The sequence below is a fragment of the Lepidochelys kempii genome, chromosome 1 (genome assembly GCF_965140285.1).
Source record: "Lepidochelys kempii isolate rLepKem1 chromosome 1, rLepKem1.hap1, whole genome shotgun sequence".
Lineage (NCBI taxonomy): Eukaryota > Metazoa > Chordata > Testudines > Cheloniidae > Lepidochelys > Lepidochelys kempii.
The window spans coordinates 296,023,324-296,038,813 of record NC_136380.1 but is presented as its reverse complement, the minus strand read 5'-3'; the positions used below and the strand labels follow the sequence as shown (position 1 = coordinate 296,038,813).

General features: G+C 39.5%; 1 protein-coding gene across 1 annotated transcript in view; it reads left to right on the top strand.

Annotated features, from left to right (window-relative positions):
- Positions 1-15,490, top strand: part of ARID2 (AT-rich interaction domain 2) — a 166,747-nt gene that overhangs the window by 77,421 nt on the left and 73,836 nt on the right. The window contains exons 5-6 of the mRNA XM_073327994.2: positions 809-1,027; positions 4,556-4,623. Of these exons, the coding sequence (XP_073184095.2) occupies positions 809-1,027; positions 4,556-4,623 (287 nt within the window). The remainder of the gene's footprint in view (positions 1-808; positions 1,028-4,555; positions 4,624-15,490) is intronic.

Below are 15,490 nucleotides of genomic sequence, written 5' to 3'. Positions count from 1 at the left end.
TACCCAAAAAACAAAACAAAAAACAAGAAAACCTCCAAATCCATAAATAACCCCAGTGCCTCCAGAGTTTGGGTAAACAGATAGGCCTTGAAGTGATATTCTTTGAAAATCAACAAACTCAGGATCTATTGGGCCAAGTAAAGGAGCAAATTTCAGAGTTTTCACCAATAGTGGTCTCCCTGCAACTCACAGATGTTTAAATCTGGGTTCTTCTGATCTCAGTTTCTGGCTTACAACTTGAGGAGCCAGGTGGTCCATAATGTAGCCAGAGAATCCATACCATATGGGGCTCTTCAGATCAAAATGCAAATCTTGACTGGAACACAGGCACAAATTTGATGCCAATACAGTCCACTTAGATTGTAAGCTCTTTGGGGCCAGGACTGTCTTTTTTTTTGTTCTGTATTGTACACCAGCACCTCGTACAGTTAGGCCCTGGGGTCTTAGGTGTTATGATAATACAAATAAATAATGTTGTATCTCTAAATAATTGGACTGCATTCTGTCCTAGCTGAAGTTTGAGTGGTTTTCAAGGTTCTCCTCTAGTAGAGCATAGATTGCAATGTTTCATTCTGAAATGAATAAGTAACTGGCAAGATCCACAACCGATGGGAATGGAGTCAATGTTCTGGACCAAAAGAAGATGGAAAAAACAAATGAAATGTTGGAAAAGTTGATTTAATGCCATGAATTATTTAAATTAAGAGAATTATTATTATTTTACTTACTGTGTCAGCCAGAATATTCATTTTGTGGCTTCAGAAACATTGTTCTCACTTTTTCTTTTCTTTTTTTTTGTCTTGGTTAGATTATCTTCGTCAAAGCTATGGGCTGTCTATGGACTTTAATTCACCGAATGACTATAATAAATTGGTGCTTTCACTGTTATCTGGACTCCCAAATGAAGTGGACTTTGCTATTAATGTGTGCACTCTTCTGTCAAATGAAAGCAAGCATGTCATGCAGCTTGAAAAGGACCCTAAAATCATCACTCTATTGCTCGCTAATGCTGGGGTGTTTGATGACAGTAAGTTTTAAGTTGAATTCTATTTTTACTGTATATAACATTTTTAATACCTGAGCAGAAAAGATGCAAATATATTTTTGTAGCTTCTTTCAGTTTTGAATAATCATCATTCTTCATTTATAGTAAATTTTAAATAATTTACTGAAGAGAAATTAACTTGATACTTAGTTTTTTCTTTTTTAATTATTTCATAATTTGTGCTTCACATCAGGCTTTGAATATGAAAATTACCTTTTTATTCAGTGAACATATATATGTTTTAGAGACTTTATCATTAAACAGTTTAATTTAGTGAAACTTAAGAATTGGGTTTTCAGTGGTATTTTAAAATTACTTGAGTTAAGTGGTACATTTTTAGCATTAGATTTTCATTTAGCCTATGATGTCTGGACTTGTGTGTTGTTTGTTTTCCTGATGAATACATAGGACTTTGCAGATTTGTAAAAGATGTGCATTTTAATGTAAATTACATATTAAAAATAGAAGCATCTCAGAAATGACACACTGAGTTTGTATTCTGATACAAAAAGATTTATTTTAGTTCCTAATGACAGTGAAATCATTTAGAAATCAGACCTCAGTATCATTAAAATGATCTCAATCTGGATTTAAGAAATATTTAATTGGCCTGCTTGCATTTTTAGTATTAAGAAGTTGTATTTCACAAAACTATTTCAATACTGAATTATTTCTCCTGGATAGATTGACCAGTGTGTTGGCTGCTAGGCCTTCTTGTTCTTTGCTTTATGTCCTTTTGTAAGCAAATATATGATCAAACCATCCTGTAATCTCACTGAATGACAATAGGATAAAATGTAACTCCTAGTTTACAGAAAAAAGGAATCATTCACTATTTTAATTTTTGTTCTGTACAAAGCTTCTCTAACAAGAGATAGTAATGTTTTCCAAAGTTAATTTTATCTACATAAATCATCAAATGAGCATTCTTTAGCAAAATAATATTTTGGGATCCCCCTAATAATAGATACTGTGTGTGTGTGTGTGTGTGCACGCGTACGCATGCATGCATGCATGTACATATTCTTGCAAAATAGTGCATCAAAATTACTATCTTTTTACTTGTTTTCCTTCAATTGTGGGGCAGAGTATATGTGAGACACATTATATACTCATTTTTTAAAATATTATAAACTTTTTTATTTCCTTAATCATTTGTAGTATGTACAAAGTTTTTCATGTCAATAATATATTAGTGGTGGTCTAATTTCTCTTTCAGATTTTTTGGGTTGTGTGCCTGTCCTTTTATTGTGTTTTTTCTTAATAGGATGTCCCTCACATTTGACCAGACCAATACATTGTCTGCATCTGGGCCAGTCACAAGGACTCCCAAGTGGAAGGAATGTTTAAAGAGTTGCTAAAGTTAATTTTAGTCCCCTAATTAGTCCTTCCCAGAGGCCCATCCTTAGATTCTGAATCTGAATGGTCACTCTGCTGAGAGTCAGGACAATTCCTTCTTCAAAGTAGCTTTTACAGAAATGAGAAAGGTGCTTCAGCAAGGTTTGAATGTTCTTTTGTTTCATACCTTCTTGGACACTCAGGGCTAGTCCTCCATTGTTAACTTTTAAAGGTCAAACCTGTGTTTACATATGGTTGTTTCATAGGTGTCCTGTACTAGCTGTTCTTTCTGTTATGGTCTTTCTCAGCTGAGAAGTATTTGAGGTAAAGTTCTAGGCCATCGCTACCAATAGCAAATGAATAATCTTTGGGACTGGAGAGAGGCAAATTTGTAATAGACATATTCTGTTCTTCCACTAGCATTTTACTTTCACCTACTGTCTAATACATCCAGCAGCATTCTGATCAATGCAAAAGACAGATGTGTCCTATTTCCTTACCCAAGTAGTGAGGGAATACTTATTTTCTCGAGTTGTTGCAACTGGCCATTACCAAATCTGTTCAGGTTCTAACTCTCTTAATGCAGATCACCTGAGACAAAGGTATCTGCTTCTGCTGTCCATCCTGTAATCTGTTACTCACTAACAGATCAGAGATGGAATATTTTGGTATTTCTGAAGAATCATTTTAAGTCTGCATATCTTTTTGTCATTTTAGATTGTAAACACATTGGTCCAAAGATACTGGTTTTTGTGTGTGTTTTTACAGCACCTTGAAAAATGGGGCTCAAAGCCTGAATGTGGCATTTGTGCACTATCACAGCACAATAATGGTGAATTTGTTAGATTTAGTGATTGAATATGAGAAGTTTGTAACTATTTAAAATTTCTGTACAAATATTTTAATTTTAATTTTGTGACAACAATTTCCAGTGTGAATAAGTGATAGCTGGTGAATTTTATCTAAAGTTATGAGATTTTGGAAGATTTCGTGTCTCTATAGTGCAAGGTTTATTATTAATCAGAGTAATATTTAAGCATATATATAGTTTTCATCGTAGTTTGTGAATTGTGTTAATTCTCTTTTTTGTGATGTAACATTTCTAGTTATATTTTTTCAATTTTGTTAACCTCTTAGGATTTATTCCAGTTTAAAAGTTTGAGATAACTCTTATCTTGCATGTGTTAGGACAGCCTTTCTCTTTCAGGAGTACTGTCTCAGTTTTTTAACATTAGTGTTTCATTTCAAGTTTAAGTTCTGTTATGTAACCTAAGAACATGATGGGAATACAAAACCTTGTTTCCCATCTTATCAGTAGGATTGTTTTAAAGAACTTGTTTGTATCCTCAAAATATTTAATTAGGCCTTGCATGCCAAATGCTGTAGAAGCCTTGGTCTTGGATTCTATAAGATGTCAAATGCTGCTTCATAATTTTCAGCTGAAAATTGTAACAATTTTTTACAATAAAAATATACTGTGAACCAAATACTGTTTTATACAGCTTCATATTGACACTAATCGCAGACTTCCAAGATGCAAAACAGTTATTTTCCTGTCAAGGGAAATCCTGTGAACTACTCTTTGCTGCTTTCAAGGAGTGATAGGCCAGAAAGTTTGATGTAATATTACTTGCTTGTTCCCACAAAGCAGCCAGGAATTACCATAAAGCTTCCATACAAAATACTAATATTTTAGTAAGTGGTAGTGTTGTCTAGCCATTGTGTTGGCTTCTTGAAAGCTTCAAGAGAAGTTTTGCCTAGGTAGCATGCTAAACAGCTGGGAACATCTTTACTCTTTACCATGTACAAGCAAAAACTAGTTGCTGACATGAGATTTAAAACTAAGAAACCACTTCATACTTTTGTCAAAAAAATTCTAGAAAAGCATGTCATGACTCTTTAAGGTACAAGGCAAGGGTACACAAAGTTTAGACCATTCAAATATTTTCTTGTGCCTTAATAAACTGTACTACTGCAACAGCAGTCAGTTGAGTGTTTTGCAACAGCGATTACAGTGGTTTACTACATCTTACTGCAAAATTACTCTAAGAAAAAAGAAAACTTCTGAGTGGTCTATAGTATTGTTGAATCTTTATTTCCATTGTCAATTGGTAGAAAATCAAATGAAAATGTTCAGCTCATTTTTACTAATGGTTTTTTTTATGCTTAAAGCTTTAGGATCATTTTCTACTGTATTTGGAGACGAATGGAAGGAGAAAACTGATAGAGATTTTGTTAAGGTAATTTTGAAATTATGAAACTGTTTTTAACTGTGCACTGCCAGTAGCAAAGTCTAAGTCTCTTAAAGCATCAAAATGGTTTCCACATAAGTTGTACCAGAATGTGACTTTGAACTACTTTCCAGTTAATTGCTTTCAAGAAAATACAGTAGGATACTAAATCAAGGATATTTGTGATAAAACTTGGGGGTAAGAAGGAAGAAAAGCATTAAGAAAAAGGAAGTGTGGGTTGTAGAATAGACAAAGATTGTAGAATTTTTTTAATCAAGCCCTTTAACTTATTTGGCAAGAGAAAACAATGCTGGAGTTATTAAGAACTGGAATCAGCAAAGAAATATTATAGATTATGAAAATGTGCTGGTGATTCAGAAACATTGGAAGCCTAGGGAAAGTTTAAGGGATGCTGGAAGCTCTGGACAACTTTGATTCAATTAAGAGTTTACATTATAGTAGCTAGGTTTGCACACAACATTTTTTGTTTTTTTCCACTAGAGGGCATGATATGCTATATTAATGTGTAGCAAAATTACTTCTGGCTACACTTCTATTATGTGTAAACACTTCCTCTGTGTCCTAGATTTGTTTGGTGCTCGGTAGTGTATAATATAGTATATCTGAAAGGGATTTGACATTTCATTGTTTGCTTGAGGGGATTCTATCATGTTAATAAGAAAAGGAGTACTTGTGGCACCTTAGAGACTAACCAATTTATTTGAGCATAAGCTTTTGTGAGCTACAGCTCACTTCATCGGATGCATCCGATGAAATGAGCTGTAGCTCACGAAAGCTTATGCTCAAATAAATTGGTTAGTCTCTAAGGTGCTACAAGTACTCCTTTTCTTTTTGAGAATACAGACTAACACGGCTGTTACTCTGAAGCCTATCATGTTAATATAACACAACAGATTTCCTTAAGAAGGTTTCAGATAACTTGTATTATTCAAATTGGAAGAATTTTAAAATATGGTTTATTTTGCTCATATTTGCTGTTTATTTCCAGGTGACAGAAATGGACGGCGGCGGGGGGCAATTAGACTAGTTAGTTCCACTTCAGTTTATGGTCTGGTTTCTGCTCAAATTCTTTCTTCTTCTTTTTTTTTTAATACTTCAACTGAATGCAGCAATATTTGCATTACGAACATGGCAGAGGAATTTTTATGTTTGTATATTGTGTTAAGCTAGTTTTTACAAAACTTTGATGTTGGGCCAAATTGGGTAACAGTAGTGCCCATTAAATCTTTATTATTGCTAAAATACAAATAAATGGATTCTCCCAAAAGAATAAAATTGAGAATAAAGAAGACAAGCATTATTTTTTATGATTGGAACTTGGAAGTATATTAAAGTATATTAAGGTTAAGTGTCAAAAATTGTGCTTCATGGTCTTTGTGTTCACCTTTTCTGTAAGACAGATGTCCAGAAATATTATACTTGGAAATTTTTATTCAAAAGTTGCTAGCTTTTCTGGTTTTGCTGTCCCCTAAAACTGAGGCAGTCTGCGTAATAGTTAATGAAGAACAACATCAAATGCCATGTCTAGATATGTAAACATTTGAAATTATATTGAATTATAATTTGTTATATGTTTGTTAATTACATCATCTTAAATAATTATAGTATATGAAGACAGATGGTTTTAATAAACTCTCTTAATTGGGTGTTAAGTAGAACCAACATAGTTGCAATAAGGTTTACTAATAAGAAACTTGGATGTGCTCCAAGGATCTATTTATAAACTTACATGGTATATAGTACCACACTACTGTAAAACACTTTTGAAGGCATGCCATAAACTAATACTACATCTAAAAATAACTATATATTCCAATAATCCATTTTTTTTCATAGAATCTTATTTTAAGCAGTTGGTTGATCCCACCACAGGAAGTTATTTATTTCATATAGCAGCTATGCTTCTGTATATAAAATGAGGGTATTCTAAAATTTAAAATTAAGGGTATTTTTAAACGTCCCGATTCCCCTGTTGTTCTGTTGACTCACAACAAATGTATTGTGTTGGCAAGAGCAGGAGGTTGCATGCTTGTTCTTTTCTTTTTTGGATTGCTTATCCTTTTTTAAAATTAGCAAAATGGTGCTGATGTAGATCTGTGCTCTCTTCTTGCTCTTGTTCAGATTTTCTTTTGTAAATGTTGGTTTGTCCATTACTTGTTCTGCCAGTTGCAAATATTTATTTTGATAGGGTCATCATTCACTTCTCCTATCATGTTTCCTACAGTGACAGTTAATAAGTAAGTAAGTAATGCTAATGTGGTGGCTAACCCCAATTTAATCTCAACTTCTTTTCCTAATCTAGACAAAGACCAAGATTCTTAAATCAGGTCTTGCAAATTGCTCAGTTCCAAGCATTCCTAGAGCCAGAGACTTGGCATAGGTGGAGCTGGTTGATATTGAGGTGCTGACATCTTTTCCTTGAGAACAGTGTAAGCTATGAAGCATTTGAAGTTTATTGATCCAGCTGAAAGTCAGAGTTGAATGAGTCCTTGGATATGAAAGTCAGAAGTTTACAGTGGGGATTACAGTGGACAAGAAGCTGGATATGAGTCAACAGTGTGCCCTTGTTGCCAAGAAGGCTAACAGTATATTGGGCTGCATTAGTAGGAGCATTGCCAGCAGATCTAGGGAAGTGATTATTCTCCTCTATTTGGCACTGGTGAGGCCACATTTGGAGTATTGCATCCACTTTTGAGCCCTCCACTACAGAAAGGATGTGGACAAATTGGAAAGAGTCCAGTGGAGGGCAACAAAAATGATTAGAGGTCTGGGGCACATGACTTATGAGGAGAGACTGAGGGAACTGGGCTTATTTAGTCTGCAGAAGAGAAGAATGAGGGGGGATTTGATACCTGAAGGGGGGTTCCAAAGAGGATGGAGCTCGGCTGTTCTCAGTGGTGGCAGATGACAGAACAAGGAGCAATGGTCTCAAGTTGCAGTGGGGGAGCTCTAGGTTGGATATTAGGAAACACTATTTCACTAGGAGGGTGGTGAAGCACTGGAATGGGTTACCTAGTGAGGTGGTGGAATCTCTGCATCCTTAGAGCTTTTTAAGGTCTGGCTTGACAAAGCCCTGGCTGGGATGATTTAGTTGGGGTTGGTCCTGCTGTGAGCAGGGGGTTGGACTAGATGACCTCCTGAGGTCTCTTCCAACCCTAATCTTCTATGATTCTATTATTCTACGTTGTGAAATGCCTAATAAGTTTGAGTGCCTAATGCCTCTGTTCTGACAACAGATGCCTCAGCTCTTATAGGCTGTCCAGGTGAAACCTTGACTCTTAGTGCCTTTGTGACTCTCTCACTTGAGCGTCTGAGAGGGCACTCCTGCTTTAGTCTGTTCTGGAGAAAAAAGTGTTTCACTAGACCTGACAGCCAGTGTTGTCTGTCACTAGCCTCCTTTATCTAAGAGAGATGTTCCTTTGGTTCTGAAGTGTCATCTTTAAGCTTGGCTCAGGCCCCAACTGAGGTGAATTTCATCCTTATTCTGGTTTCAGAGTAACAGCTGTGTTAGTCTGTATTCGCAAAAAGAAAAGGAGTACTTGTGGCACCTTAGAGACTAACCAATTTATTTGAGCATAAAGCTTTCATGAGCTACAGCTCACTTCATCGGATGCATACTTATTATTATCCTTATTCTGGGGTTTTTAGAATCAGACAGACCTCTTTCAGGCTGTGTACTTCAGCTGTTCTCCTTATTCTGAGAGCGCTAGGAGCCTTCATCTTTGGCTTTACCTGTATCCTGGTATGAAGTGATACAAGCCCTTTATATAGTAGCAACATCGTTAAAGAAGTCATCAGAGAGACATACTGCCAATTGTCCTTCACTTAAATGACCTCAAGAGACAGCTCTGATCTTTCTTTGGGGTGCTTAATATTTCCTCTAGCCAGCATTGGGGGATTTATTAGATACATATTATAAAGAGGAACGTGTGGATGAATTTGTCCTTCATCATTGCCCCCCTGATGACAGTGTTATGATGCCTTCTGTGTCACCACCAAACGTTTTTTGGCAGTTCCTGGAACATGGGGCTAATTGGTGAAAAAGTTGGATTTGAAAATTATATTGTTTCAGGAGAAAATGCTGATGTTATTTGATATCCTTGTCAAAAGGCTGAGATTGCACTGCCCATTACTTACGGCTGCTCTGCTCCTGCAATGTATTGATATTTTGCCTCAACTTCAGTACCTATTGTGGTTAAAAATAATTTTTAAAAAGCTCATCAATTGTACCAAGTGTTAGAATTTTAGTATTTTTTAATAAGCCTATGCCAAGATGACATTGATGTCAGCTTCTGCAGAGAGAACAAATTGCCAAGTCCTCTTGTTCCATACCTCATGACAGAGTCCAGGATGATTTACCTCTGGGCAGAAAGTCTACGCTTCTATAACTTCAAATTACCCAACCGCATTAGATAGATACATTTTTTAAATCTGAGAGTGCTTCCTTTGGGACTTTTAGCCTGAATATTTTACAGAAACCAAGAGCATATTGTTGGACGGTCAGTCTAACTAATGCTATGGCACTGTGAGAGCATCTTATGATTTTGGGTATCACTGCAAGAGCACTGGCAACAGCAGTAACCCTGCATTCCTAATTGGCTTAGTTCTCTGAGCCTTTCCAAAGACTTTAAAATTAAGGTTGAAGATGTGCATTTGAAGATACACCACCTATTCCATGTTTTTAAAAATACAAACACTAGAGAAATTAAAGGAGTAAGTCTCTGGCATGATTCTAAGATCATCCTCCTTTTGTTATCACCAGTGAAATTTGCATGTTTACCCTCTTCATCACTTTCCAATAGAGTAACATCAAAAAGGGAATATTGCATTGACAAGTAAAATTCAAGGCAATCTGGTTTTGCACACATCTTTTAAAAATGACAAAACCCCTCTTCCTTGAGCTCAGGCTCTTTAAAAAGGGCCCCCTCTAGCTCAAAGTGATGATCGCAATAGAAGTTTCATTCTCTTAGAGGTTTAATTTCACGCCTAAGGCCTTATCTACACTGGCAAGTTTCTGCGCAGTAAAACAGCTTTTTGCGGTTTAACAGCTGAGGTGTACACACTGCCAAGCTACTTAGTGCGCAGAAACTGCGCAGTTGCAGCATTGTAAAATACCACCCCAGCGAGAGGTGTACATCTTTCTGCACCGGGGCTACAGCGCTGCGGTGCCAGTGTAGATACCCTGGTCAATTACAGCGCTACGATTGGCCTCCTGTAGGTGTACCACAATACCTGTTCTCGTCTCTCTGGTCATTGGTTTGAACTCTACTGCTCTGCCCTAAGGTGACCACCCCTCAAATTCCTTGAAAGTCCCCTTCCTGTTTGTTCGGTGACACGTGCAGTGGTCTCAGCGCATCTTTCCAGGCGACCATGCCTGTTCCATGCACCAGGCGATCCTCTGTTTGAAGCAATGCCGAGCTGCTGGACCTCATCAGCATATGGGAAGAGGAGGCTGTTCAGTCCCAACTGCGCTCCAGCCATAGGAATTATGATACCTGCAGACAGATTTCACGATGCATGACAGAAAGGGGCTATAACCGGGACACACTGCAGTGCAGGGTCAAAGGGAAGGAGCTGTGGAATGCGTACCACAAGGCACGGGAGGCAAATTGCCGCAATGGTGTTGCGCCCACGAGCCGCCGGTTCTACACAGAGCTGGATGCAATACTTGGTGGCCACCCCACCGCCACTGCGAAGTCCACTGTGGAGGTTTCGGTGGCTCACGTGCCAGTTGAGAGTGAACCGAGCCAGGAGGAGGAAATCTTGCATGAGGAGGGGGACCTAGAGGCAGAGGATGACTCAGAGGTCAGAGATGTATGCAGCCAGGAGCTCTTCTCTACCCTGGAGGAGGCTAGCCAGTCACAGCTGTCGGATCTTGGTGAAGCGCAAACAGGAGAGGAAGCCCCTGGTAAGTGGCTTTGATTTTGGGTATCGCTGAAGGAATTGTTGGGGGCAGGAGGGTTGCAGAAAGCAGGCTTGCGTCTGCATGATGCATGTACCACCACATGCCTAATCTGAGCGGCAGAACAGAGTGTTGATTGACTCCCTCACTTCACAGGAATCTGCCTCAGATCTCCACGAAACTCTCATGGAGATACTGGGCAATTTACTGCCGCAGGTTCTTTGGCAGAGCTGCTTTGTTTCTTGCCCCATTAAGGGTAACTTTCCTGCGCCACTCTGCTGTCACTGGGGGCAGGGGAGAACCATTGTTGTGGGAACAAGTAAATAACTTTTCCTTATTCACTTTCTCCGCACCACTCATGATTTTATATACCTCTATCGTATTCCCCCTTAGTCCCCTCTTTTCCAAGCTGAAAAGTCCTAGCCTTTTTAATCTCTCCTCATATGGGACCCGTTCCAAACCCCTAATCATTTTAGTTGCCCTTTTCTAATGTCAGTATATCTTTTTTGAGATGAGGGGACCACATCTGTGCGTAGTATTCAAGATGTGGGCGTACCATGGATTTATATAAGGGCAATAAGATATTCTCTGTCTTATTCTCTATCCCTTTTTAAATGATTCCTAACGTCCCGTTTGCTTTTTTGGCTGCCACTGCACACTGCATGGACATCTTCAGAGAACTATCCATGATGACTCCAAGATCTTTCTCCTGATTAGTTGTAGCTAAAGCAGAATCCTGTATAGTTGGGGTTATTTTTTCCAATGTGCATTACCTTACATTTATCCACATTAAAATTCATTTGCCATTTTGTTGCCCAATCACTTAGTTTTGTGAGATCTTTTTGAAGTTCTTCACAGTCTGCTTTGGTCTTAACTATCTTGAGCAGTTTAGTATCATCTGCAGACTTTGCCACCTCGCTGTTTACCCCTTTCTCCAGAGCATTTATGAATAGGTTGAATAGGATTGGTCCTAGGACTGACCCTTGGGGAACACCACTAATTACCCCTCTCCATTCTGAGAATTTACCATTTATTCCTACCCTTTGTTCCCTGTCTTTTAACCAGTTCTCAATCCATGAAAGAATCTTCCCTTTTATCCCATGACAACTTAAATTACATAAGAGCCTTTGATGAGGGACCTTGTCAAAGGCTTTCTGGAAATCTAAGTAAACTGTGTCCACTGGATCCCCCTTGTCCACATGTTTGCTGACCCCCTCAAAAAACTCTATTAGATTAGTAAGACATGATCTCCCTTTACAGAAACCATATTGACTTTTGTGCAACAATTTATGTTCTTCTATGTGTCTGACAATTTTATTCTTTCTTTTACAATTTTATTCTTTTACAAGGCCAGTCCTTGCTTACAGACAGCCCTCCAACCTGAAGCAAATACTCACCAGCAACCACACACCACACAACAAAAACACTAACTCAAGGAACCTATCCTTGCAACAAAGCACGTTGCCAACTGTGTCCACATATCTATTCAGGGGACACCATTATAGGGCCTAATCACATCAGCCACACTATCAGAGGCTCGTTCACCTGCACATCTACGAATGTGATATGTGCCAGCTATGCCCCTCTGCCATGTACGTTGGCCAAACCAGACAGTCGCTACATAAAAGAATAAATGGACACAAATCAGACATCAAGAATTATAACGTTCAAAAACCAGTCGGCGAACACTTCAATCTCTTTGGTCACTCGATTACAGACCTAAAAGTCACAATATTACAAACAAAAAAACTTCAAAAACAGACGCCAACGAGAAACTGCTGAATTGGAATTAATATGTAAACTGGACACCATTAAATTAGGCTTGAATAAAGGCTGGGAGTGGATGTGTCATTACACAAAGTAAAACTATTTCCCCATGTTTATTTTCCCCCCCCTACTGTTCCTCAGACGTTCTTGTCAACTGCTGGAAATGGCCCACCTTGATTATCACTACAAAAGATTTTTTTCTCTCCTGCTGGTAATAGCTCACCTTACCTGATCACTCTCGTTACAATGTGTATGGTAACACCCATTGTTTCGTGTTCTCTGGGTATATAAAATCTCCCTACTGTATTTTCCACTGCATGCATCCGATGAAGTGAGCTATAGCTCATGAAAGCTTATGCTCAAATAAATTTGTTAGTCTCTAAGGTGCCACAAGTACTTCTTTTCTTTTTGTGGATACAGATTACCACGGCTGCTACTCTGAAGCCTGTCATTCTTTACTATTGTTTCAACTAATTTGCCAGGTACACACATTAGATTTATCGGTCTGTAATTGCCAGGATCACCTCTAGAGCCCTTCTTAAATATTGGCGTTACATTAGCTATCTTCCAGTCATTGGGTACAGGAGTTGATTTAAAGGACAGGTTACAAACCATAGTTGATAGTTCCGCAATTTCACATTTGAGTTCTTTCAGAACTCTTGGGTGAATACCATCTGGTCCCGGTGACTTGTTACTGTTAAGTTTCTCAATTAATTCCAAAACCTCCTCTAGTGACACTTCAATCTGTGACAATTCCTCAGATTTGTCACCTACAAAAGACAGCTCAGGTTTGGGAATCTCCTTAACGTCCTCAGCCATGACGACTGAAGCAAAGAATTCATTTAGTTTCTCTGTGATGACTTTATCGTCTTTAAGTGGTCCTTTTGAATCTCGATCGTCCAGGGGCCCCACTGGTTGTTTAGCAGGCTTACTGCTTCTGATGTACTTAAAAAACATTCTGTTATTACTTTTTGAATTTTTGGCTAGCTGTTCTTCAAACTCCTTTTTGGCTTTTCTTATTACATTTTAACATTTAATTTGGCAGTGTTTATGCTCCTTTCCATTTACCTCACTGGGATTTGACTTCCACTTTTTAAAGGATTCCTTTTTATCTCTCACTGCTTCTTTTACATGGTTGTTAAGCCACGGTGGCTCTTTTATAGTACTTTTATTATGTTTTTTAATTTGGGGTATACATTTAAGTTGAGCCTCTATTATGGTGCCTTTCAAAAGTGTCCATGCAGCTTGCAGGGATTTCAAGGTTGCATATGATACCTGGACTTACACAAATTTTTAACCGTCCTGGGACCCCACCTTCTCCTGGGATCCTTCCTTTGCCCACCCCACACAGTGCTGATGTGTTTTTTTGTTTGTCTATCTCCTCAGGATGTTGTTTTTTAATAAAAAGAATTGTTTTGGTTTGAAAGTAATCTTTATTCCATTAATTGAAAGCAAACAGAGCCCTGCAAAGCAACAGGCAGTTTTCTTAAACCTTCATAGTGCATCGTCTGCACCAATCACAATCACCTCCTAACCTTACAGGCACTGCACTCCCAAGCATAGCAACAAATATTAGTGGCTTTCAGCTTCAAATTGCTGCCTCAAGGCATCCCTGGTCCTTATGGCTCCGCGCTGCGCCCAACTAATAGCCTTGGTCTCTGGCTGTTGAAATTCAGCCTCCAGGCGCTGAGCCTCAGTGGTCCAACCCTGAGTGAAGCTTTCACCCTTCCCCTCACAAATATTATGGAGCGTACAGCTTGCGGCTATAAGCATAGGAATATTGTCATTGGCCAGGTCCAGCCTCCCATATAGGCAGCACCAGTGGGCCTTTAAACAGCCAAAAGCACACTCAACAGTCATTCAGCACTTGCTCAGCCTGTTGTTGAACCGCTCCTTGCTGCTGTCAAGGTGCCCCATCTATAGCTTCATAAGCCACGGCATTAAAGGGTAGGCAGGGTCTCCCAGGATCACAATGGGCATTTCGACTTCCCCTATGGTGATCATCTGGTCCGGAAAGAAAGTCCCTTCTTGCAGCTTCCTGAACAAGCCAGTGTTCCGAAACATGCGTGAGTCATGCACCTTTCCTGACCAGCCTGCGTTAAGATCGGTGAAATGCCCACAGTGATCTACAAGCACCTGGAGAATCATAGAAAAATACCCCTTCCGATTAATGTACCCGGTAGCTAGGTGGTCTCGTGCCAGAATTGGAATATGCATGCCACCTATCGCCTCTCCGCAGTTTGGGAAGCCCATTTGTGCAAAGCCATCCACAATATCACGCACGTTGCCCAGAGTCATGGTCTTTTGGAGCAGGATGCGATTAATGGCCTGGCACTCTTCTGTCAACATGAGTCCAATGGTCGACTTTCTCACTCCAAACTGGTTAGTGACTGATCAGTAGCAGTCTGGAGTAGCCAGCTTCCACAGTTCAATCGCCTTATGCTTCTCCAACGACAGGTCAGCTCTCATTCTCGTGTCCTTGTGCCACAGGGCTGGGACGAGCTCATCACACAGTCCCTTGAATGTGGCTTTCCTCATCCGAAAGTTCTGCAGTCACTGCTAGTCATCCCAGAAGTGCATGACAATGTGATCCCACCACCCAGTGCTTGTTTCCCGAGCCCAAAAGCAGTGTTCCGCTGTGGTCAGCACCTCCGTGAATGCCAAAGCAATCTTGTATCGTAAATACTATGCGTGGCGAGATCAATGTCAAACTCCTCTTGCCTTTATAGTTGAAGATATAACTCCACTGCCACTCGTGACGTGTTAGTGAGAATGAGCAGCATATTGGTCAACAGTATGGGATCCATTTTTGCAGACTGAAGAGGCAGAGCGTGCAGTACACAAACCATTGAAAGATGGCACCACATGTGGACGGAAGCACAGGGATTGCTGGGATATGAATCAATGCATCACGGGGCATTGGGACAGGACCCAGGATGCCCTGGGACCCCCTCCGCCTTCCCACAACTCTTAGCGGCAGAAGAGGAAGAGATGCTCTGTGGGATAGCTGCCCAGAGTGCACCACTCCGAATACCGATGCAAGTGCCTCAAGTGTGAACATGCTATTGCACAGGTAGCTGACAGTGTGAACACACAACAGCAGTTTCCCTTCTGCACTCTGAGTGGCGCTGTAACTGACGGCAATGTAACTCTGCCAGTGTAGACATACCCCCACACTTCTGTGAA